The sequence below is a fragment of the Bombina bombina genome, chromosome 6, assembly GCF_027579735.1.
Source record: "Bombina bombina isolate aBomBom1 chromosome 6, aBomBom1.pri, whole genome shotgun sequence".
Taxonomy (NCBI): domain Eukaryota; kingdom Metazoa; phylum Chordata; class Amphibia; order Anura; family Bombinatoridae; genus Bombina; species Bombina bombina.
The window spans coordinates 530,011,817-530,036,929 of NC_069504.1; the positions used below are offsets into that span (position 1 = coordinate 530,011,817).

A 25,113-nucleotide genomic window follows, 5' to 3' on the forward strand; every position below is an offset into this window, starting at 1 on the left:
TATGGAGAGTCCACAACGTCATTCAATTACTAGTGAGAATATAACTCCTGGCCAGCAGAATGAGGCAAAGAGCACCACAGCAAAGATGTCAAGTGTCACTCCCCTACCCATAATCCCCAGTCATTCTCTTTGCCTCTGTCAATGGAGGAGGTGAAGTTTGGTATCTGAAGAAAAATTTGATTTCTTTTCTCTACAAGCAAGTTTTTGGGTCTAGCCGTAGTCCACGTCAATCTCTTCAGTAGGGTAGTGGTGGCTTTAAAGCAGTTAGAAAGTTGTGAGGTAGTCCTTGCTTGATTTTCTAACATGTTACTGCCCATGGTATAGAAAGCCAAAGTTGGTGACTCTGTTCTTTCTTTTTCTACAGGTCTCTGTAAGGAGTATGTGTCCTTTCACACCTTACAAAACAGAAAGGAAAGGGTGCGCTAAAAAAAGCTGCTAAGAGAGATCAAATACGGTATAATAGGATATAGAAATACTAAGGGATGTGCAAAAACTCTGATATGTTCTAATGTATTTATTTATAAACACATAAAAATCAGTAGACAAAGAAATAACCACCGGTGGTGCTAAAAATATATATATAATAATAAACAAATAAAAATATGATAAAATATTGTCTGAATCAATAAAGGATAATCTCTAAAATGTCCATCTGATAGATGTCCATGCAACAAAAATGTAATTATTTGGACTTGATGGAGCAAGGTTAAAGAGGAAAGTTGAAGATTTGTAATCTTTAGCTTGTTAACTGTTATTTGGGAAGGAGGGGGATGTATTTTCCGTGAATGTGAGGCAAGATGGTGGTTAACAGTCAGAATTTGCTGGAAGACAAAACTTTGTGCCAATTCTTAAGGCAGTAAGGACTCACCCAGAATTCGAAACCTTTTGGTATACTGTTTCTCCGTATCCTCTGTGGCTCCTGTTGACTTCTCGTGCTGTTTGGAAACCTCTGGCAAAGCGTTGCAGCGTGTACTCCGTCGGTATGTACAGGGTCACGTGACAAGTCTCTGGCCAATCAGGAAACTGGATTACCGGGTAGTTGTAACGTCCATCACTTGGGATATGAGATACAAGTCTGATGGATTTTCTGTAACAATGTTGCAGCACTGACTTGAAAACCACTTTGAAGTAATAGCTCCAAAAAGAAACGGTAGTACAGAGCGCTTTGTATAGTGGTAAATTCTTAGGAGCAAATCATCCTGGAACACAGTTAATCAAATCAACGCATTTCAGGTGACACAGCCTTACTCAAGATGAGTTAGGATTGCTCTCACATCACCTTTTATTGGGAAAGTTTTTGGTTGTCGCTCCAATTGAGCACTAGATGAAAACAATGTATTAAAGGGACAGTCTAGGCCAAAATAAACGTTCATGATTCAGATAGAGCATGTAATTTTAAACACTTTTCCAATGTACTTTTATCACCAATTTTGCTTTGTTCTCTTGATATTCTTAGTTGAAAGCTTAACCTAGGAGGTTCATATGCTAATTTCTTAGACCTTGAAGGCCACCTCTTTTCAGAATGCATTTTAAGAGTTTTTCACCACTAGAGGGTGTTAGTTCATGTATTTCATATAGATAACACTGTGCTCGTGCACGTGAAGTTATCTGGGAGCAGGCACTGATTGGCTAAACTGCAAGTCTGTAAAAAGAACTGAAATAAAGGGGCAGTTTGCAGAGGCTTAGATACAAGTTAATCACGGAGGTTACAAAGTATATTATTATAACTGTGTTGGTTATTCAAAACTGGGGAATGGGTAATAAAGGGATTATCTATCTTTTAAAACAATAAAAATTCTGGTGTAGACTGTCCCTTTAATCATGAAATAAAATGTTGACCTATAATAAACTAATAAACATTCTATTCAAATGAATAAATAAATAATGTGGGTTTCATAACAATATCTAAACTAAAATGTTATGAATGGTAAAGAACAAACTTTTATAATTTATTTGGAAAAAATGAAGTCTTACATTTAGATGTTTATCATCTGAGACATTGTAACCATATTAAGTGAAAAAATAAAAATAATAAAGAGTAAAATAATAAAAAAATATTTGTGTATTATTATTTGTGTAAAATAATAAACAGTTAGATTACTAGTTATGCACGCGATAGGGAAATTAACGAATGCAAGAAAAGTTGCGTTATTTAACCCCCTATAGTGCAGCCATTACAAGTTTTCAAACAGCCGGCTTGTGCGTGCGATATGGTGCTTTTAAGCTCCATACTGCACACAATTCACGCGCTGTTTTGACGTGCTCGTGCATGCTTTCCCCATAGACATCAATGGGGAGAGTTGGTCAGAAAAAAGCCTAAAACCTGCGATCGCGGAAAGAAAAGCTCTGTAACACAGCCCCATTGATGTCTATGGGGAAAAAAAACTAACATTTAAACCTAACATAAACCCCACGTCTAAACACCCCTAATCTGCCCGCCACCTACCTACAGTTATTAACTTCTAATCTGCCGCCCGATATCGCTGCAACCTAAATAAAACTATTAACCCCTAATCTGCCGCTCCCGATATCGCCGCCACTATACTAAAGTTATTAACCCCTATTCCCCTGCACTCCAACATCGCCCACACTCTAATAAACATATTAACCTTTTTTCCGCTGCTCCCCGACATCGCTGCATCACTACCACTAAATAAACCTATTAACCCCTAATCCGCCAGCCCCCCACATCGCAACAACCTAAATTAAATTATATTAACCCCTAAACCTAACCCTAATGTAACCCTAAGCCTAACGTAACCCTAACCCCCCCTAACTTTAACATGATTAAAATATAGCTAAATCAAACTTACAATTATTAACTAAATAGTTATATTGTAGCTAGCTTAGGTTTTATTTTTATTTCACAGGTAAGTTTGTATGTATTTTAACTAGGTAGACTAGTTAGTAAATAGTTATTAACTATTTACTAACTACCTAGTTAAAATAAATACAAACTTACCTGTGAAATAAAACCTAAGCTGCCTTACACTAAAACCTAACATTACAAAAATAAAAAACACTAAAATTACAAAAAATTCATAAACCTACCATTACAAAAAAAAAAAAAAATATCCAAAACAATAAAAAATATTCATATTCTAATACCCTTAAAAAAAAAAAAACACCCCAAAATAAAATAAACCTTAATCTAAAATAAACTACCCAAGGGCCTTTTGGGGGCCTCTAAAAGGGCCTTTTGTAGGGCATTGCCCTAAAGTTAACAGCTCTTTTGCTACAAAACAAAAGAAACACCCCCTAACACTATACAAACCCCCACCCCCCAAACCCACAAAATAAAAATAAAGCAAAACCTAATCTACCCATTGCCGTGAAAAGGGCATTTGTATGGGCATTTCCATAATCTAAAAATTCAAACCCACCCCAAAACGAAAAAATACATTACACAAAATAACAAACAAATTATCGAAAATAATAAAAATTATTCCTATTCTAATACCCATTTAAAAAAAAAAACACCCCAAAATAAAAAACCTAATCTAGAATAAACTACCAATAGCTCTGAAAAAGGGCCTTTTGTAGGGCATTGCCTTAAATCTTTAACCTGAAAAAAATAAGGCTAAATAGGGCATTTTAGCTCTCTTGCTGCCCAAACCCTAATCTAAAAAACAAAACAAAAAAACATTTTAAAAAACCTAACACTAGCCCCCGACAATCCACTATCCTTAGTAGTGGATTTTTTCAGGCAGTGGGCAGGCACATTATGTATGTGGACTAGAGATTTAGGGGTTAATCTCCTTTATGGGAAGGAAGGAGTTAACCCTATATTGGTGGCTCATGTGTTTATTTTATTTATTCAACAGTTCACTGTGGCTTATTTTATTTTTTAGCTCTGTGAGTGGCTAACAAACACCTAGATTACGAGTTTTGTCGGTAAGGCTGTGCGGTGCTAACGCACAGTTTTGTCTCACCGCTCACCACAGACAACGTTGGTATTACGGGTTTTTAGAAACCCGGCGTTAGCCGCAAAATTTAGCTCCACATCTCACCTCAATACCAGCGCTGCCTACGTTAGCGGTAAGCAGGTAAAACATGCTCGTACATGATTTCCCCGTAGGAATCAATGGGGGAGAGCCAGCTGAAAATAAACCTAACACCTTCAAAAAAGCAGCGTAAAGCTCCTAACTGAGCCCCATTGATTCCTATTTTATGTCTACACCTAACACCCTAACATGAACCCCGAGTCTAAACACCCCTAATCTTACACTTATTAACCCCTAATCTGCCGTCCCTGACATCGCCAACACCTGCATAACATTATTAACCCCTAATCTGCCGCTCCGGACACCGCCACTACCTACATTATAGTTATGAACCCCTAATCTGCTGCCCCCAACATCTCCGAACCCTACATTATATTTATTAACCCCTAATCTGACACCCCCAATGTCGCCGCAACCTACCTACACTTATTAACCCCTAATCTGCCGCCCACAAAGTCGCTGCCACTATATTAAAGTTATTAACCCCTAAACCTAAGTCTAACCCTAACACCCCCCTAACTTAAATATAATTTAAATAAATCTAAATAAAATTACTATCATTAACTACATTATTCCTATCTAAAACTAAATACTTACCTATAAAATAAACCCTAAGCTAGCTACAATATAACTAATATTTACATTGTAGCTAGCTTAGTATTTTTTTGTATTTATTTTAACTAGGTACAATAGTTATTAAATAGTTAGTAACTATTTAATAGCTACATAGTTAAAATAAATTCAAATTTACCTGTAAAATAAATCCTAACCTAAGTTACAATTACACCTAACACTACACTATAATTAAATTAATTACCTAAAACTAAATTCAATTAAATACAATTAAAATTTTTTTATCTAAAGTACGGAACCCCCCCCCCCACACACTAAATTACAGAAAATAATAAAATAATTACAAGTTTTTTAAACTAATTACACCTAATCTAATCACCCTAATAACATAAAAAAAGCCCCCCAAAATAATAAAAGTCCCTACCCTATACTAAATTACAAATAGCCCTTAAAAGGGCCTTTTGCGGGGCATTGCCCCAAAGTAATCAGCTCTATTACCTGTAAAAAAAAATGTGCAATACCCCCCCAACATTAAAACCCACCACCCACACACCCAACCCTACTCTAAAACCCACCCAATTCCCCCTTAATAAAACCTAACACTAACCCCTTGAAGATCACCCTACCTTGAGAAGTCTTAACCCAACTGGGCCGAAGTCCTCAACGAAGCCGGGCAAAGTGGTCCTCCAGACGGGCAGAAGTCTTCATCGAAGCCGGCCAGAAGAGGTACTCCAGACGGGCAGAAGTCTTCATCCAGGCGGCATCTTCTATCTTCATCCATCCGGTGCGGAGCGGCTCCATCTTCAAGACATCCAACGTGGAGCATCCTCTTCCAACGAAGTCCAACTGAAGAATGAAGGTTCCTTTAAATGACGTCATCCAAGATTGCGTCCCTTGAATTCCGATTGGCTGATAGAATTCTATCAGCCAATCGGAATTAAGGTAGAAAAAAATCCTATTGGCTGATCCAATCAGCCAATAGAATGCCAGCTGGATCCATGTTACAGAATAGACTACTTGTAGTTTAGGAAGGCTGGATGTGGTTAAAGAGATAACCACAGAAAAGAGTACACTTGTAGCACTCGAGAGCTTGTAATGATATGATTTTATTAATCACAGGGCTCAAAGTGGTGCAATGTTAGTAAAGACAACACTTGTTTCCAAATATACTAAACCTAACTAAATTTTAAAACTTAACGTTTATTAATTCACAGTGCTAAAATTTGCGGAAAACAAAAAATGAATTAAAAACACTTAACCAAAATGTGTGCTAAGTAAGATTATGTAAAGTAATAGAGTAGGCTAATAATACCAGGGTAAGAGTCTCTATATATATTAGTCTCTGAATGGGGGGTCGTGTAGTATAGGTACAACCAACAGGGGGTTAAATATACTTATAAACGGAGTCCAGATCAGTATTTAGTGTTTAATACGTATAGTACCCCTATATTGTGTGTCAGTACTGACTACAGCTTACTGGAGATTTCTAGATATAAACTGCCTTGGGATTCAATATCCCTTCTTTCAAATTAGAACCGTTAGAGTAGTATTATAACTGTGAAATGGTTACTAGAGGTGGTATTAAGCAAAATTGACTCCGGAGAGTTGGGGTTAACACTTTAGTGTGTTCACTCAGAGCTAGTCTGATGGATACCATATATAGTGGTGCTAGATTGAATAAGGTAGATCATAAATCCTATACTGTGAGTCTACTCATGTATTATGCCACCTATAGGTGCAGTATATCATTAGGTGTTGATACCAGAGTTAGTGTGTGTATTATATTACTGACCTGCTTATTCAAACAGGGCTTACAAGATAACACGTAATTAGTTACATTGGCTATATAACAGTATTGGTTGTCAGAATCTCACAGACTGCGATTCTGAATTAATGTCACCCAGTAAAGTAGTTTTATACCTATAATTGGTTGTGGCTATATGAGCTATATAGCAATATTAGTTGTCAGGATCTCACAAACTGCGATTCTAAATTAATGTCACCAGGTAACAGTAGTTTCAAACATATAATTGGTTGTGACTGGGATTTTAATTGTGTAGTGTGATTAATAAAGTTATTTCTGTAGAGTTCAGTTGAATGATATAGCTTATTGGTTATAGATATTTAGTTCCAAGTTCAATTGATGCAGTAATATGTATTACATATTTTATTACATTGTATCATTTTCGAATGTGCTCATGTAAATATAATTCAATTACTGAAGGAACTACCTGCAACTTTTCAGTTAAAGTTGTATGGTTTGTTAACATGCAATAGACCACTCCTAGTGTCCTCTATTGTTTATATTATGTTAGCTGTATCTTAGCTCTGAGAGAAATATCTTAAACTTTATTATTGATATGCGTGTGAAAGTCACAGTGTTGGTATCCTTAGAAAACAACACACACTGGTACTCTGTTAGTACACGGTATCTAGATTTTGAATGATTGAGATTCGATAGTATTTATACATTTTCATGTCACAGTGTTACTCTCCTGTGAAATAACTCCCACCGCTACTTTGTTGGTAAGCGTTATTGTTATAACGATATAAAGTCAGTTTTATTATTTTCAAATATCTCCCACCACTTTTGTGTTAGTAAGCATTGTTGTTATAACGGTATAAAGCCAGTTTTTTACTGTAAAATATCTCCCACCGGTGCGGTGTTAGTAAGCGTTATTGTAGTAATGGTATGAAGCCGTTTTTTTTACTGGTTGTAGGCTGACACGTAAAACCCAATATCAATCTTATCTACTTTTGGCGCTTTCGTGTTTAAATTATCTGACCGTTAGTGCAATCTCGCACACAAGCGGTAGCTATAATTCAGAAAGTAGCCAGTACCATATTGACCCCATGCCAGTCTTCAATACCACTGACCTCCCTTATTTTCGTATCAATTTAATAAAGACTCAAGTATATAGCCTCAATTAAATAACTAATTTACATTTAGCACTAATAATGGTTAGCTTCTAAAAATACAGGAGCTCGCAATGACTCCTCACCATTTCCCTAAATCCCTAACATGTTTCGCCGTCTAACACTACTATACTTGTAGTTTAGAGCAGATTCCTATGTCCAATTGAAACACGTGTATGAAAATACATGTGTGGGATGAGTCTGACGTTCCAAATGAAATAGGATTGTGAATGTTCCACATCCACATAAGGAACATTCACAATCCTATTTCATTTGGAATGACAGTCTGCGTTCAGGACCTTTCCTCCCTGGGAGTGATTGTTCCAGTTCCAGTAAGGGAACAGGGTCTAGGATTCTATTCAAATCTGTTCGTGGTGCCCAAAAAAGAGGGAACTTTTCGACCCATTTTAGACCTAAAGTGCCTCAACAAGTTTCTCAGAGTACCGTCCTTCAAAATGGAAACCATTCGTTCCAGTTTCCTTTGGTCCAAGAGGGTTAGTTCATGACGACCATAGACCTGAAGGACGCATATCTTCATGTTCCCATCCACAGGGATCATCACAAATCTCTGAGATTCGCCTTTCTAGACAAGCACTTTCAGTTTGTGGCTTTTCCGTTTAGCCTTGCCACAGCTCCCAGAATTTTCTCAGAAGTTCTGGGGGCTCTCTTGGCAGTGATCAGGTCTCGGGGAATTGCAGTGGTGCCCTACCTGGACGACATATTGGTTCAGGCACCATTTTTTCAACAAGCAAACTCTCATACAGAGATCTTGTTGTCTTTTCTACGTGGTGGCTTTCTCAGGACCTTCTGTCTCAGGGCACATGCTTCCGGTGACCCTCCTGGGTGATTGTGACCACAGTCGCCAGCCTGCTAGGCTGGGGAGCAGTCTGGGACCGATTAAAGGCGCAGGGACTATGGACTCGGGAGGAGTCTGCTCTTCCCATAAACATCTTGTTCTCCCTCCCTGTTCATTCTGTGTCCTCTAGCTTGAGTAATTGAATGACATTGTGGACTCTCCATATCTTAGGAAAGAAAACAAAATTTATGCTTACCTGAATTTCTTTCTTTCCGGATATGGAGAGTTCACGATCCCACCCTTTATTAAGACAGTTATTTTTGACTAAACCTCAGGCACCTTTACCTTTGTGTTATTCTTTTTCCATTTCCCTTTGGTCGAATGACTGGGGATTATGGGTAGGGGAGTGACATTTAACAGTTTTGCTGTGGTGCTCTTTGCCTCCTCCTGCTGGCCAGGAGTGATATTCCCACTAGTAACTGAATGACGTTGTGGACTCTCCATATCCGGAAAGAAAGAAATTTATCAGGTAAGCATAAATGTTGTTATTGCACATGCATTGCTAACAACCAAGAGGTATAACTTATACATTTGAGACTTCTTCGAGATCTTAGCTAAGGTTCACTAGCCCCAATTCCAATCTGTTACAGCAGGTATGCCCAAAAGGTAGATCACAAGACTGTTGTGCAATTTTCCTCTCAGCCAGTAGTGACAGTATGGGATCAAGTTAAAGCAAATGTAAAAATGTGTAATTTAAACCAATTTAAAAGGCAGTGTTTTTAATGACTGACGCAGAAACAAACTGCACAAAGGAGATGCAACTGATAATTGATTCATTATCGATGATGACAGTCTAATACTGTATATCTGCAGAATTTAAAAATATATTTTCATAACAATTTGCCTAATTTTATAATTGCAAAGCAATTGAATTCGATTTTAATTTTAATGACCTTCTTCTTAGAGATAAAAATACATATTTTCCTTCTTGTCTTGGTTTTTAACTCTTATTGTTGTTTGACATAGCTACAGCCCTGAATTGCTGAACACCTCTCTTTAGCTTGTGTAAAAAAATTAGAAAATGAGAAGTTATCTGGTATCATGAGATTTTACTTTAGTTAAAAATGTGTGAAATAAAACTTAAAGGGCCAAATTACAAGTGGATCCCAAAAATACTAGCACTATCGTACGCTAACATTGCTTAAAGGGGCAGTCTAGTCAAAATAAAACTTTCATGATTCAGATAGGGAATGCAATTTTAAACAACTTTCTCTTTTATTTTTTCTTCTTAACTCTTTGAATGCTAACGACGGCTCTGAGCCGTCGCAGAGTTTCCCACTGAGGTGCTAATGACAGCTCAGAACCGTCGCTAGCATTCTCCCAACTTGAGGGACACAATTTACGCGGTGACGTCACGTGCAATGACGTGATGACATCACCGCGCAACTTTATTTAAAAAATACAATGCCAAGTATAGGGAAAGGGGGCATGCTGCTTAGAAGCAGCCACAGACCCCCAAGACCCACCGTTGGAAAGGTAATCGCCTAACCTTTCCAACGATTTAAGTCTTAGGGATCTGGGGGGGGGGGGGGAGTAAAAGAAAAAAATATTTAAAAAATTAAAAATGATAAAACCCTCCAATCAACTTAGCACCCAGATGGGAAAGGGATTAGCACTCAAAGGGTTAAACGGGGAGAGTCCGCAGCTGCATTCATTACTTTTGAGAGTTCAGAACCTGGCCACCGGGAGGAGGCAAAGACACCCCAGCCAAAGGGTTAAATACCTCCCCCACTTCCCTCATCCCCCAGTCATTCTTTGCCTTTCATCACAGGAGGTTGGCAGAGAAGTGTCAGAAGATTAAAGATAGTCTCTTATGGAGGGTAGTACTCTTCGAGATGGGACTGGAGTTTTAACTAGTCCTGTCAGCCTCTCAGTGAGAGCATGGATGAAAGTTAGAGTCTGGAGATGCAGGGAGAGTCTTTCTGCAAAACTATCCCGACTCATATTAACAGCTCCTTAGCAATCAGCGTTGACGAGTTTCGCTGCCTGCTTTGTTCACTCAAGTCCATATCAGAAGCGAGGCTACTATCTGTCACACTTGAAGGGCCGTGTTCCTGTTCCACAGCGTAGATTCCGGTAAGATTGTTTCATTTTGCTTAATATACGAAATGTAATGTAAACGAAGAGTCAGCGTCTCAGTGGGACTCCTTTATCTTGGAATCAAGGGTTAATATCTCCTGAGGGGGGTTATTGAACAGGGGGGGCTTTAATCATATTTGTTATGTGATTCTATCTGCTAATGTGTGGTGATACTTGGGCTCGTGGCTATATCAGAACATAACAGCCTTTTTAGTCAGGCTGTGCGGCCCTTGTGGCTTTGGCGCACTTTTATTTGGCCTGCACTGTGTACCTTGTGACCAGGTGTGGTCACATTTCTACTCTCCCACTTCCTTATTCCTGACCGCATGGCGACGAAGAGAGTCTGTTTCGATAGTTGTCTGGGTCATAGGAGGTGGTGAGTGCCCCAGCCATTGGAGGTGTAAGGTGCCGTTTTTATTTTTTCTATCCATAATTTCTATCCTAGTTATGGAGGATTCAGACTTTTTGGAGACGGATGTCTCTGATTCAGATTGTACTTCTTGCAAAGAGTTTGAAATAGCCCGGGTAATCCATGCCCATCAGTTATGTTCCGCATGCCGCTTTAGATTGCTCTTTTCTCCCGAAATAGGGAACTTAGAGTCCGCCGAGCCATCCGCCCCTGGGGACCCCATATCCCGGGAGGCGAGTTCCCTAGATGCTTCTTTGACTACGCAAGCAGGTGTCCCTAATGCCGTTACCCCTTCTCCAGAAGGGGGCTTGTTTCCTCCAGAGGTTATGGCACGGTTCCGCGTGGCCATATCTATAGGATCGGCGCATTTACATCTTCCAGGAAGGGAGATGCTGATGAGATACTGTCCGTGTTCCGTCAACCAGGGCTCATCAGGCAAGGGATTGTCTGGGTCGGATCAGCCTTCTGGGGAAGCGGTTTCATCTGAGGATTCAGGGGTCCAATCGTCGGGGTCGTCAGTTCCCCCGGCGGAGATAAGTCTTCGTTATAGACTGGCGCACCTTCGTTTCCTACTGCGGCATGTTTTGGCAGTGCTGGAGGATCCCAATCCTGATGGGTTGAAGGGTCCTCAGTCTTCCGTGCCGGACGGCAAGCTGGGTTAGACATGGGGGGATGATGTTAATCTCCTTGTCGTCTCCTTTTTTCCTTTTTCTTTGGGGTATCTTATTCCAGTTCTGAGCTTTGGGAGAATGGGGTCTCTGATTGGCTGGTCCTGTTAGTGTACCCATTTTTCTTGGGCGTTCACCTACGAGTGCTGCCCTCTTTTTTTGTTGATCCGTTTAGGATGTATTTGTTTTGTTTTTGGAAGCTCATGTTTGTTATAGTTTCCCTGTTGGGAAACATCTCTTCTCTGGAATTTGATACAATCGATTTTGTGGTCACTTGGACACTTCTGCGGAAGTTGCATGTTAAGGTGTTAGATACATAGCTCTATAGATTCTTTGTCGATCCCTACTGGGGTTTCGATTTTTCTGTGACTGGGTTCAGTTCAGGAGTGCCCTCTATAGCAGGCTGGTTCTGGTCGGGCGCTGGTTTCTGGAGTTTAGCGTAGTTTTTTACTCATCATGGAGCTGTTCTCTGCTGGGTTTTGGATACTTTCCCTCTTTTTGCCTGGGAGGGAGCGGGTTCCTGCACTCTTGGAAGGTTCCCTCTGTAGGAGTTCCTATTGCAGTTCCTAGCCTGATAGGCTAGTTGCGTGACTGGTGTCTACTAGACTTGTGTCGCAGTGTTGGAGCCGGGAGCTTCATCTGGAGCATGATAAGTTCTTATGGTGCTAAGTTTAGTCAGTTCTGGGTGACTCTTTTTTTCCTCAATCGCTCTTTCATGAGTGCGGACTGTGCTCTGTGTGAGGTATGGGAGCTGCCTTGTCTCTCTGGGTTTTCATAGGGACATTTCATGGTCCTTTGGACTTCCATTCAGATAGGGGGGGGTTCATTCTCTATGCATTTTTTTGTCTTGTTGCAACCTTGGGTTGCGCTTGACTTTTGCTGGGGTTCCTTTTTACCCTTGTTGCTGAGTTTTTAGATCTCTTGTTGAGTCTTTCCCTTTCTTATTCCCTTCTGGGAATATGTGGAATGTACAGGCTTGGAGCTTGCGGGACTTGCCTCTTTGGGGGTTTTTGTGCTCAGTGGAATCAATCAATTTTGAGCGGTTTTTATCTGTGCCTTGCTGGATTTAACTGATGGGCAGTTACTTAGTCCTTAGTCAGTTTTTGTCCTTCTGTTCTGTACAGCTATTTCTCCTGTTAAGTGTAGTCAGTCCACGGGTCATCCATTACTTATGGGATTATAACTCCTCCCTAACAGGAAGTGCAAGAGGATCACCCAAGCAGAGCTGCTATATAGCTCCTCCCCTCTACGTCATATCCAGTCATTCTCTTGCACCTAACTAAAGATAGGACGTGTGAGAGGACTGTGGTGTGTTAAACTTAGTTTTTATTTCTTCAATCAAAAGTTTGTTATTTTAAACGGCACCGGAGTGTGTTGTTTGTTCTCAGGCAGCATTAGAAGAAGAATCTGCCTGAGTTTTCTATGATCTTAGCGGTCGTAACTAAGATCCACTTGCTGTTCTCGGCCATTCTGAGGAGTGAGGTAACTTCAGAACAGGGGATAGCATGCAGGGCCCACCTGCAAGGAGGTATGTGCAGTAAATTATTTTCTAAGGAATGGAATTGACTGAGAAATTACTGCTAATACCGATGTAATGTAAGTGCAGCCTTAAATGCAGTAGTAGCGACTGGTATCAGGCTGATATGTATGTATGTATACTCTGAGGTATTTCTGGGGAATGGAATTTCACTAAGAAAATACTGTCAATATTAAAGTAATATTTGAGCCTGCACTGCAGTGAAAGCGACTAGCAGCAGGCTTATTAATAACATTTCATAATTTTCAATTTTAAAAACGTTTACTGTCATGTTAATCGTTTTTTCTGAGGTACTTGGTGATAAAACTTTATGGGGATGATTTTTACCACATGGCTGTCGTTTTTTTCTGCATGAAAACAGTTTACTGAGCTTCCCCACTGTTGTAATATGAGTGGGAGGGGCCTATTTTAGCGCTTTATTGCGCAGTAAAAATTTAGTCACAGTCTTCCTATTTCTTCCTCCATGATCCAGGACGTCTCTACAGAGCCCAGGGGTCTCCAAAACTAGTTTTGAGGGAGGTAATCAGTCACAGCAGACCTGTGACAGTGTGTTTGACTGTGATAAAAACGTTTATTATTTCAACTGTTATCCGTTTTGGGTATTAAGGGGTTAATCATCCTTTTGCTGGTGGGTGCAATCCTCTGCTAACGTTATACATTTTCTGTTAAAATTTGGTTGTTTTAACATATTTGGTTCATTGTTAATTCAACTGTGTCACATTTTTATGTTTCTTAAAGGCGCAGTAGCGTTTTTTATATAGCTTGTAAATTTATTTAAAAGTTTTTTCCAAGCTTGCTAGTGTTATTGCTAGTCTGTTTAAACATGTCTGACACAGATGAATCTGTTTGTTCACTATGTTTAAAGGCCAATGTGGAGCCCAATAGAAATTTGTGCACTCAATGTATAGATGTTACTTTGAATAAAAGTCAAACTTTATATGTTAAAAGAATATCACCAGACAACGAGGGGGAAGTTATGCCGACTAACTCTCCTCACGTGTCAGTACCTTCGCCTCCCGCTCAGGAGGTGCGTGATATTGTGGCGCCAAGTACATCAGGGCGGCCCATACAAATCACTTTGCAAGACATGGCTAATGTTATGACTGAAGTACTATCTAAATTGCCAGAATTAAGAGGTAAACGCGATCACTCTGGGGTAAGAACAGAGTGCGCTGATAATAGTAGAGCCATGTCTGATACTGCGTCACAATTTGCAGAACATGAGGACGGAGAGCTTCATTCTGTGGGTGACGGATCTGATCCAAGTAAACTGGATTCAGAGATTTCAAATTTTAAATCTAAGCTTGAGAACCTCCGTGTATTACTAGGGGAGGTATTAGCGGCTCTGAATGATTGTAACACGGTTGCAATTCCAGAGAAAGTATGTAGGCTGGATAAATATTTTGCGGTACCGGCGTGTACTGACGTTTTTCCTATACCTAAAAGGCTTACAGAAATTGTTAACAAGGAGTGGGATAGACCCGGTGTGCCCTTTTCACCCCCTCCTATATTTAGAAAAATGTTTCCAATAGACGCCACCACACGGGACCTATGGCAGACGGTCCCTAAGGTGGAGGGAGCAGTTTCTACTCTGGCTAAGCGCACCACTATCCCGGTGGAGGATAGCTGTGCTTTTTCAGATCCAATGGATAAAAAGTTAGAGGGTTACCTTAAGAAAATGTTTGTTCAACAAGGTTTTATATTACAACCCCTTGCATGCATCGCGCCTGTCACTGCTGCGGCGGCATTTGGTTTGAGTCTCTGGAAGAGACCCTTAGCACAGCTCCATTGGATTAGATTATGAACAAGCTTAAAGCCCTTAAGCTAGCTAATTCATTTATTTCTGATGCCGTAGTACACTTAACCAAACTTACGGCTAAGAACTCCGGATTCGCCATTCAAGCGCGCAGAGCGCTGTGGCTTAAATCCTGGTCAGCTGATGTGACTTCTAAATCTAAATTGCTTAATATTCCTTTCAAAGGGCAGACATTATTCGGGCCCGGCTTGAAAGAAATTATCGCTGACATTTCTGGAGGTAAGGGCCATGCCCTGCCTCAAGACAGGGCCAAACCAAAGGCTAAACAGTCTAATTTTCGTGCCTTTCGTAACTTCAAGGCAGGAGCAGCATCAACTTCCTCCGCTCCAAGACAGGAAGGAACTGTTGCTCGCTACAGACAGGGCTGGAAACCTAACCAGTCCTGGAACAAGGGCAAGCAGGCCAGAAAACCTGCTGCTGCCCCTAAGACAGCATGAAGTGAGGGCCCCCGATCCGGAAACGGATATAGTGGGGGGCAGACTTTCTCTCTTTGCCCAGGCTTGGGCAAGAGATGTCCAGGATCCCTGGGCGTTGGAAATCATATCTCAGGGATATCTTCTGGACTTCAAAGCTTCTCCTCCACAAGGGAGATTTCATCTTTCAAGGTTATCAGCAAACCAGATAAAGAAAGAGGCGTTTCTACGCTGTGTACAAGACCTCTTACTAATGGGAGTGATCCACCCAGTTCCGCGGTCGGAACACGGGCAAGGATTCTATTCAAATCTGTTTATGGTTCCCAAAAAAGAGGGAACCTTCAGACCAATCTCGGACTTAAAGATCCTAAACAAATTCCTAAGAGTTCCATTGTTCAAAATGGAAACTATTCGAACCATCTCACCCATGATCCAAGAGGGTCAGTACATGACCACAGTGGATTTAAAGGATGCCTACCTTCACATACCGATTCACAAGGATCATTACCGGTATCTAAGATTTGCCTTCCTAAACAGGCATTACCAGTTTGTAGCTCTTCCCTTCGGGTTAGCTACGGCTCCAAGAATCTTTACAAAGGTTCTGGGCTCTCTTCTGGCGGTACTAAGACCGCGAGGCATAGCGGTAGCTCCGTACCTAGACGACATTCTGATACAAGCGTCAAGTTTCCAAACTGCCAAGTCTCATGCAGAGTTAGTGCTGGCATTTCTAAGGTCGCATGGGTGGAAGGTGAACGTAGAAAAGAGTTCTCTATTGCCACTCACAAGAGTTCCCTTTCTAGGGACTCTTATAGATTCTGTAGAAATGAAAATTTACCTGACGGAGGACAGGTTATCAAAACTTCTAAATGCTTGCCGTGTCCTTCATTCCATTCAACACCCGTCAGTGGCTCAGTGCATGGAGGTAATCGGCTTAATGGTAGCGGCAATGGACATAGTACCATTTGCGCGCCTGCATCTCAGACCGCTGCAATTGTGCATGCTAAGTCAGTGGAATGGGGATTACTCAGATTTGTCCCCTCTGCTAAATCTGGATCAAGAGACCAGAGATTCTCTTCTATGGTGGCTTTCTCGGCCACATCTGTCCAAGGGGATGCCCTTCCGCAGGCCAGATTGGACGATTGTAACAACAGACACCAGCCTTCTAGGTTGGGGCGCAGTCTGGAATTCCCTGAAGGCTCAGGGATCATGGACTCAGGAGGAGAGACTCCTTCCAATAAACATTCTGGAATTAAGAGCAATTTTCAATGCTCTTCTGGCTTGGCCTCAGTTAGCAACTCTGAGGTTCATCAGGTTTCAGTCGGACAACATCACGACTGTGGCTTACATCAACCATCAAGGAGGAACAAGGAGTTCCCTAGCGATGATGGAAGTCTCAAAGATAATTCGCTGGGCAGAGTCTCACTCTTGCCACCTGTCAGCGATCCACATCCCAGGCGTGGAGAACTGGGAGGCGGATTTTCTAAGTCGCCAGACCTTTCATCCGGGGGAGTGGGAACTTCATCCGGAGGTGTTTGCCCAACTGCTTCATCATTGGGGCAAACCAGATCTGGATCTCATGGCGTCTCGCCAAAACGCCAAGCTTCCTTGTTACGGATCCAGGTCCAGGGACCCGGGAGCGGTGCTGATAGATGTTCTGACAGCACCTTGGGTCTTCAACATGGCTTATGTGTTTCCACCTTTCCCGATGCTTCCTCGATTGATTGCCAGGATCAAACAGGAGAGAGCATCTGTGATTCTAATAGCGCCTGCGTGGCCACGCAGGACCTGGTATGTAGATCTAGTGGACATGTCGTCCTGTCCATCATGGTCTCTGCCTCTGAGACAGGACCTTCTGATTCAGGGTCCTTTCAAACATCCAAATCTAATTTCTCTGAGGCTGACTGCATGGAGATTGAACGCTTGATTCTATCAAAGCGTGGATTCTCGGAGTCAGTGATTGATACCTTAATACAGGCTAGGAAACCTGTTACCAGGAAAATTTACCATAAAATATGGCGTAAATACTTATATTGGTGCGAATCCAAGAGTTACTCATGGAGTAAGGTTAGGATTCCTAGGATATTGTCTTTTCTACAAGAGGGTTTAGAAAAGGGTTTATCTGCTAGTTCATTAAAGGGACAGATTTCAGCTCTCTCTATCCTTTTACACAAACGTCTGGCAGAAGTTCCAGACGTTCAGGCTTTTTGTCAGGCTTTGGCTAGGATTAAGCCTGTGTTTAAGACTGTTGCTCCGCCGTGGAACTTAAACTTAGTTCTTAACGTTCTGCAAGGTGTTCCGTTTGAACCCCTTCATTCCATCGATATCAAGCTGTTATCTTGGAAAGTTCTGTTTTTAATGGCTATTTCCTCGGCTCGAAGAGTCTCTGAGTTATCGGCCTTACATTGTGATTCTCCTTATCTGATTTTTCATTCAGACAAGGTAGTTCTGCTTACTAAACCTGGGTTCTTACCTAAGGTAGTCACTAACAAGAATATCAATCAAGAGATTGTTGTTCCATCATTGTGCCCTAACCCTTCTTCAAAGAAGGAACGACTTTTGCACAATCTGGACGTCGTCCGTGCCCTGAAATTTTATTTGCAGGCAACTAAAGATTTTCGTCAAACTTCTTCCCTGTTTGTCGTTTATTCTGGACAGAGGAGAGGTCAAAAAGCTTCGGCTACCTCTCTCTCTTTTTGGCTTCGTAGTATAATACGTTTAGCCTATGAGACTGCTGGACAGCAGCCTCCTGAAAGGATTACAGCTCATTCTACTAGAGCTGTGGCTTCCACTTGGGCCTTTAAGAATGAGGCCTCTGTTGAACAGATTTGCAAGGCTGCAACTTGGTCTTCACTTCACACTTTTTCAAAATTTTACAAATTTGACACTTTTGCTTCTTCGGAGGCTGTTTTTGGGAGAAAGGTTCTACAGGCAGTGGTTCCTTCCGTGTAAAGATCCTGCCTGTCCCTCCCGTCATCCGTGTACTTTTAGCTTTGGTATTGGTATCCCATAAGTAATGGATGACCCGTGGACTGACTACACTTAACAGGAGAAAATATAATTTATGCTTACCTGATAAATTCATTTCTCCTGTAGTGTAGTCAGTCCACGGCCCGCCCTGTTTTTACGGCAGGTCTAAATTGTAATTAAACTCCAGTCACCACTGCACCCTATAGTTTCTCCTTTCTCGTATGGTTTCGGTCGAATGACTGGATATGACGTAGAGGGGAGGAGCTATATAGCAGCTCTGCTTGGGTGATCCTCTTGCACTTCCTGTTAGGGAGGAGTTATAATCCCATAAGTAATGGATGACCCGTGGACTGACTACACTACAGGAGAAATTAATTTATCAGGTAAGCATAAATTATATTTTTTTTGTCTGGTTGGGTAATTTCAGGCTGTGGTACCCTTCGAATGGGCCGCCTCGTCTACCCGCCCTTTTTTGCATTCAGTGTCCTCTATAGCTTGGGTATTATTTTCCCAAAAGTAATGAATGCAGCTTTAGACTCTCCCCGTTTAAGAAGAAAAACATAAATTATGCTTACCTGATAATTTTCTTTACTTCTGACGGGGAGAGTCCGCAGCTCCCCGCCCACGTTTTTATGTGGGGCGGCCGTGTTTTCGTTTTTTATTCTTCTGGCACCTTTTTTTCACCTGATATTTCTCCTACTGTTCCTTGTTCCCTCGGCAGAATGACTGGGGGATGAGGGAAGTGGGGGAGGTATTTAAGCCTTTGGCTGGGGTGTCTTTGCCTCCTCCTGGTGGCCAGGTTCTAAACTCCCAAAAGTAATAAGCATAATTTATGTTTTATTATAAAATGTCCTATTGTTCTCTTGGTATTCTTTGTTGAAAGCTAAGCCTAGGTAGGCTCATATGCTAATTCTAAGCCCTTGAAGGCCACCTCTTATTTCAGTAAATTTTGACCGTTTTTTACAGTTAGACACTGCTAATTCATGTGTGCCATATAGATAACATTGTGCTCACTCCCGTGGAGTTACCTAGGAGTCAGCACTGATTGGCTAAAATGCAAGTTTTTTAGAAGAATTTAAATAAGGGGGCAGTCTGCAGAGGCTTAGATTCAAAATAATCGTAGAGGTAAAAAGTATATTAATATAACCATGTTGGTTATGCAAAACTGGAGAATGGGTAATAAAGGGATTATCTAGCATTTTAAAGTGCCATAAAACATTTTGAGTTATGTGCATATTATAAAAAGGTCAACTGAGGTAAAACAGTGTGTGAAAAAAGTTTAGTAGTCAAAAATCTGCAAAATTACTTACACTTTATTGTTGCCAAGTATGGCTTGCTCCACCCCCCCTTATCAGTGTCCTAGTCCAAACATTTTGCTATATATTACAAAGTGTGCACGTGAAGATAATTACTTATGCAACATAGATACTGCTATTGTTTGTTGCCAAGAGGCTTGCTCGTTTCCATGGGGATAATATCACATGCTTTGTGAAAGCTTCAGCATTATACTGTGCCTGCTTTAGTCAGGTGCCATGTGACTCTGCCCCCCTACCGTACATGTGCACAAGTGCCTTATGAAGAAGCTATGGCCAGGATAGCACCTTCCATACATGGAAATGTCCAGGGAGAACTTGCTGCAACAAAACTATGCCTGAATTAAAGGGGTTAAAATAGAAACCTTTCTGCAGGTAAACTTTGGCTGCATTATATATTTAGAAACATATGTTAGTTCATACTGTTTTATGTCCCTTTTAAGCAAAACAAATTGTAAATTGACATTGCATGCATACATACTTACATATGTACAGGGAGTGCAGAATTATTAGGCAAATTAGTATTTTGACCACATCATCCTCTTTATGCATGTTGTCTTACTCCAAGCTGTATAGGCTCGAAAGCCTACTACCAATAAAGCATATTAGGTGATGTGCATCTCTGTAATGAGAAGGGGTGTGGTCTAATGACATCAACACCCTATATCAGGTGTGCATAATTATTAGGCAACTTCCTTTCCTTTGGCAAAATGGGTCAAATGAAGGACTTGACAGGCTCAGAAAAGTCAAAAATAGTGAGATATCTTGCAGAGGGATGCAGCACTCTTAAAATTGCAAAGCTTCTGAAGCGTGATCATCGAACAATCAAGCGTTTCATTCAAAATAGTCAACAGGGTCGCAAGAAGCGTGTGGAAAAACCAAGGCGCAAAATAACTGCCCATGAACTGAGAAAAGTCAAGCGTGCAGCTGCCAAGATGCCACTTGCCACCAGTTTGGCCATATTTCAGAGCTGCAACATCACTGGAGTGCCCAAAAGCACAAGGTGTGCAATACTCAGAGACATGGCCAAGGTAAGAAAGGCTGAAAGACGACCACCACTGAACAAGACACACAAGCTGAAACGTCAAGACTTGGCCAAGAAATATCTCAAGACTGATTTTTCTAAGGTTTTATGGACTGATGAAATGAGAGTGAGTCTTGATGGGCCAGATGGATGGGCCCGTGGCTGGATTGGTAAAGGGCAGAGAGCTCCAGTCCGACTCAGACGCCAGCAAGGTGGAGGTGGAGTACTGGTTTGGGCTGGTATCATCAAAGATGAGCTTGTGGGGCCTTTTCGGGTTGAGGATGGAGTCAAGCTCAACTCCCAGTCCTACTGCCAGTTTCTGGAAGACACCTTCTTCAAGCAGTGGTACAGGAAGAAGTCTGCATCCTTCAAGAAAAACATGATTTTCATGCAGGACAATGCTCCATCACACGCATCCAAGTACTCCACAGCGTGGCTGGCAAGAAAGGGTATAAAAGAAGAAAATCTAATGACATGGCCTCCTTGTTCACCTGATCTGAACCCCATTGAGAACCTGTGGTCCATCATCAAATGTGAGATTTACAAGGAGGGAAAACAGTACACCTCTCTGAACAGTGTCTGGGAGGCTGTGGTTGCTGCTGCACGCAATGTTGATGGTGAACAGATCAAAACACTGACAGAGTCCATGGATGGCAGGCCTTTGAGTGTCCTTGCAAAGAAAGGTGGCTATATTGGTCACTGATTTGTTTTTGTTTTGTTTTTGAATGTCAGAAATGTATATTTGTGAATGTTGAGATGTTATATTGGTTTCACTGGTAAAAATAAATAATTGAAATGGGTATATATTTGTTTTTTGTTAAGTTGCCTAATAATTATGCACAGTAATAGTCACCTGCACACACAGATATCCCCCTAAAATAGCTAAAACTAAAAACAAACTAAAAACTACTTCCAAAACTATTCAGCTTTGATATTAATGAGTTTTTTGGGTTCATTGAGAACATGGTTGTTGTTCAATAATAAAATTAATCCTCAAAAATACAACTTGCCTAATAATTCTGCACTCCCTGTATATACATACACACATACAAACCTTAAGCTAATCATTTTTACCATCCACTTGTAATACTAGATGGTGTGCTATTCTTTTTTTTTTTTTTTTTGAACGCAAGTTAGTGCACCTTGTGCAATTGATCACACTTCCGTTTTAATATAGTCCATGGTGTACTAGTTAATAATGCTGTATTTGTGTTCCATAAATATTGCTGATATTGTCCTTTTATGCTTTTATCATTTAACTAAGAACCAAATTGGTAGAAACATTTCTGAATGAAGGGAACATTTGTCCAAGATAAAATATATATATATTTTTTTTCTAGGTCCGCTATTTACAACAAGCTAAAAAGAAGCGGAAACCTTTAGAAAACCATATGCGTAGGGTTCATAGGACAAGTTCCAGAAGGTCTGGATATGCATTTGCTCATCAAGAAGGATACGGGGAACTTATTACTTCTGGGAAAAACATGCGCTTGAACAATCCTCATTCCTCCTCAGGCTTAGCAAAGACAATGCTGAGCAGTACAAGTTGGATAGAAAATTTACGAAAGAAGACTGCAGAAAATTTTAATAGTTTTAGCAGTGACAAATCTTCAAAATTGTGACATTACTTGTTTTTTTTCCCCTTAAGCTGTGGCCATATCCTTGCACTGTGTTCCTCATTTTATGAGGGTGAAGCTCTTTATCTTCTGACAACAAATAACATACAGCATAAAAGAGAATCTTAGAGTTTCCTACGTTCTGAATGTGGAATTTAACAGCTTTCTGAGAAGGAAAAAACATTTCCATGGACAACAAAGATATGTGATATTTTATCAAGAATATTTACAGAACTCATGTACTGTGAAAGACAACTAGGTCTTTGAACATTAACACAGCACTGTAGTTTTTTTTTCTTTATGACCAACAACTGTTTAAAAAGATAACTGAATGTCTGGATCATTGATATGTAACTGTTGATAATCAACAAGATATTTCCATGTTTGGCAGTAGTTTGGGAGTAGTACTTTTACATAGATAGCTAGGAAAAAAATAATTTTATGACAAGAATATAGCGTGAAACCTTTATTTAAGTAGAAAGATAGTACAAAAATTCACAACTGCTCCGCCTCTCAGTCATTGATATTGACATTCGATTTTTGGAGTTTTGCACTGTATTTATAGTTCACTAACTAAAGGTATCACCTTAAAACACTTTTGTTATTTTCTTAAAAGAAAAATATTTTTTCCAAAAAAGGTTCAACAAAATTGTGATTGACATTGCTCTATTAGTAATGCTAAGGTTGTACTGGTATATATTTTTACATCAGTTTACAACAAAATCTTCAAGGCTAGCGCATCTTTATTTTTCATGTTCGCTACATATTTTCTTTTAATGCCTTGGGATCTGTGGGATTCATATATTCACGCTAATGCTGCTACTTTTTCTTTCAGAACTAACTTGGAGCTGCTGAGCTTTTTATTGCTAAGCGTGTTTGCTCTTACTCTTGGCTTCTTTGAATGTTCGTTCTTCAGTTTACACCATGTAGTGGGCTTTTAACCTTCCTGTGACTTATTTTAACTGCTTCCATCTTATTTTGTGTAATAGATCTTAGAATAGGAAGCAGAATATACAAATGTATGGCCAGTATATTCATTTTCAATTACATTTGGAACCTTTTTCATATAATATTTTTTTTATTCTTATTGGATTCCAAACATATACAGGGTGATACTTAATACATTCCTAGTAATATAGAATGAATGTCTTTATTCTGTCATTCTTTTTAGCACTTTGAATGTAATACTGTGTGCCACAAACAGATCAGCATTTAGTTACTGTTGGCTCAGATTGAGCTATTTATTGGTGTATACAACATCCTAAATTTCATAAAAGCTGGTTGACAAAATACAGAAAAAGAAATACAGAACCATAAAATGCCTTAATGGCTACCATTTCATTTGTTGTCATATTTAGATATCTCATTCACCAGTATAGATTATTAACCTGTTGAAGGTGTATTAGCTGTTTTTTATTTATTTACTGTGTTTAACAGGAAACTTGTGAACTCAGGAGATACCAAATTATATGTATTCTTCATTGCTGTGAGATTGTAACTCATCTTGGTCCCTTTCTCAATATGTTGGTAGCGCATCATAAGACTCGCAATACGCTAAAATAGCAGGATTAGTAAGCTCTCTAACCAATTAATGGCTATATCGCAAAACAGGCTGTAACTTTATAAAAACGTATTAGCTGGATATAGTTTCAGGGCTAATTAAATACTGTGACAATCTTTTTGTATTCAATTACATAACCTGAATATGTTTCTATTTGTCCAGCATGTCAAAAATGTGACTCTGAGAGGTCCAATAGTCATGCTAACTACAGAAAGGGAAAGTTGGCTGCCTGATATGAACATAAACCAGTTACTGTACAATCTTAATCTGGTTTATTCATATATGTGCATAAGATTCTGCTCCCATTCCTTCAAGTGTTTTTATGTGTACAATAAAGTAAATTTTATCTTTGGAATTTACTATTCAGTACAGACAAAGAATGTATTTCTTCTGTTATGTGTGATCAGTCCACGGGTCATCATTACTTCTGGGATATTATCTGCTCCCCTACAGGAAGTGCAAGAGGATTCACCCAGCAGAGTTGCTATATAGCTCCTCCCCTCTACGTCACCCCCAGTCATTCTCTTGCACCCAAAGACTAGATAGGAGGTGTGAGAGGACTATGGTGATTATACTTAGTTTTTATAACTTCAATCAAAAGTTTGTTATTTTACAATAGCACCGGAGCGTGTTATTACTTCTCTGGCAGAGTTTGAAGAAGAATCTACCAGAGTTTTTTCTTATGATTTTAACCGGAGTAGTTAAGATCATATTGCTGTTTCTCGGCCATCTGAGGGAGGTAAAAGCTTCAGATCAGGGGACAGCGGGCAGTTGAATCTGCATTGAGGTATGTAGCAGTTTTTATTTTCTGAATGGAATTGATGAGAAAATCCTGCCATACCGTTATAATGACATGTATGTATACTCTACACTTCAGTATTCTGGGGATGGTATTTCACCGGAATTACTCTGTAAAAGTACATTAAACCTTTTAATAGGTATTTAATTCATGTTAAACGTTTTTGCTGGAATGTAGAATCGTTTGCATTTCTGAGGTACTGAGTGAATAAATATTTGGGCATTATTTTTCCACTTGGCAGTTTGCTTGTTTTGATTATGACAGTTTCGTTTCTCTCTCACTGCTGTGTGTGAGGGGGAGGGGCCGTTTTTGGCGCTCTTTGCTACGCATCAAAAATTTCCAGTCAGTTACTCTTGTATTTTCTGCATGATCCGGTTCATCTCTAACAGAACTCAGGGGTCTTCAAACTTCTTTTGAAGGGAGGTAGATTCTCTCAGCAGAGCTGTGAGACTTATGTAGTGACTGTGTTTTAAAACGTTGCTCTGTGATTTTTATGTTTAAAATTTAATTAGTGTTACTTTACTAATGGGAACAAACCTTTGCTAACAAGTTGTGTTGTTTT

The 25,113-nt window shown here is 40.1% G+C and overlaps 1 protein-coding gene across 1 annotated transcript in view; it reads left to right on the forward strand.

Moving 5' to 3' along the window:
* ATP8B4 (ATPase phospholipid transporting 8B4 (putative)) overlaps positions 1-24,188 on the forward strand; it is a 932,005-nt gene extending 907,817 nt beyond the window's left edge. Inside the window, 1 exon segment of the mRNA XM_053717452.1 lies at positions 21,916-24,188. Coding sequence (XP_053573427.1) covers positions 21,916-22,197 — 282 coding nt within the window. The 3' untranslated portion in view covers positions 22,198-24,188.
* The last annotated feature ends 925 nt before the right edge of the window (positions 24,189-25,113 follow it).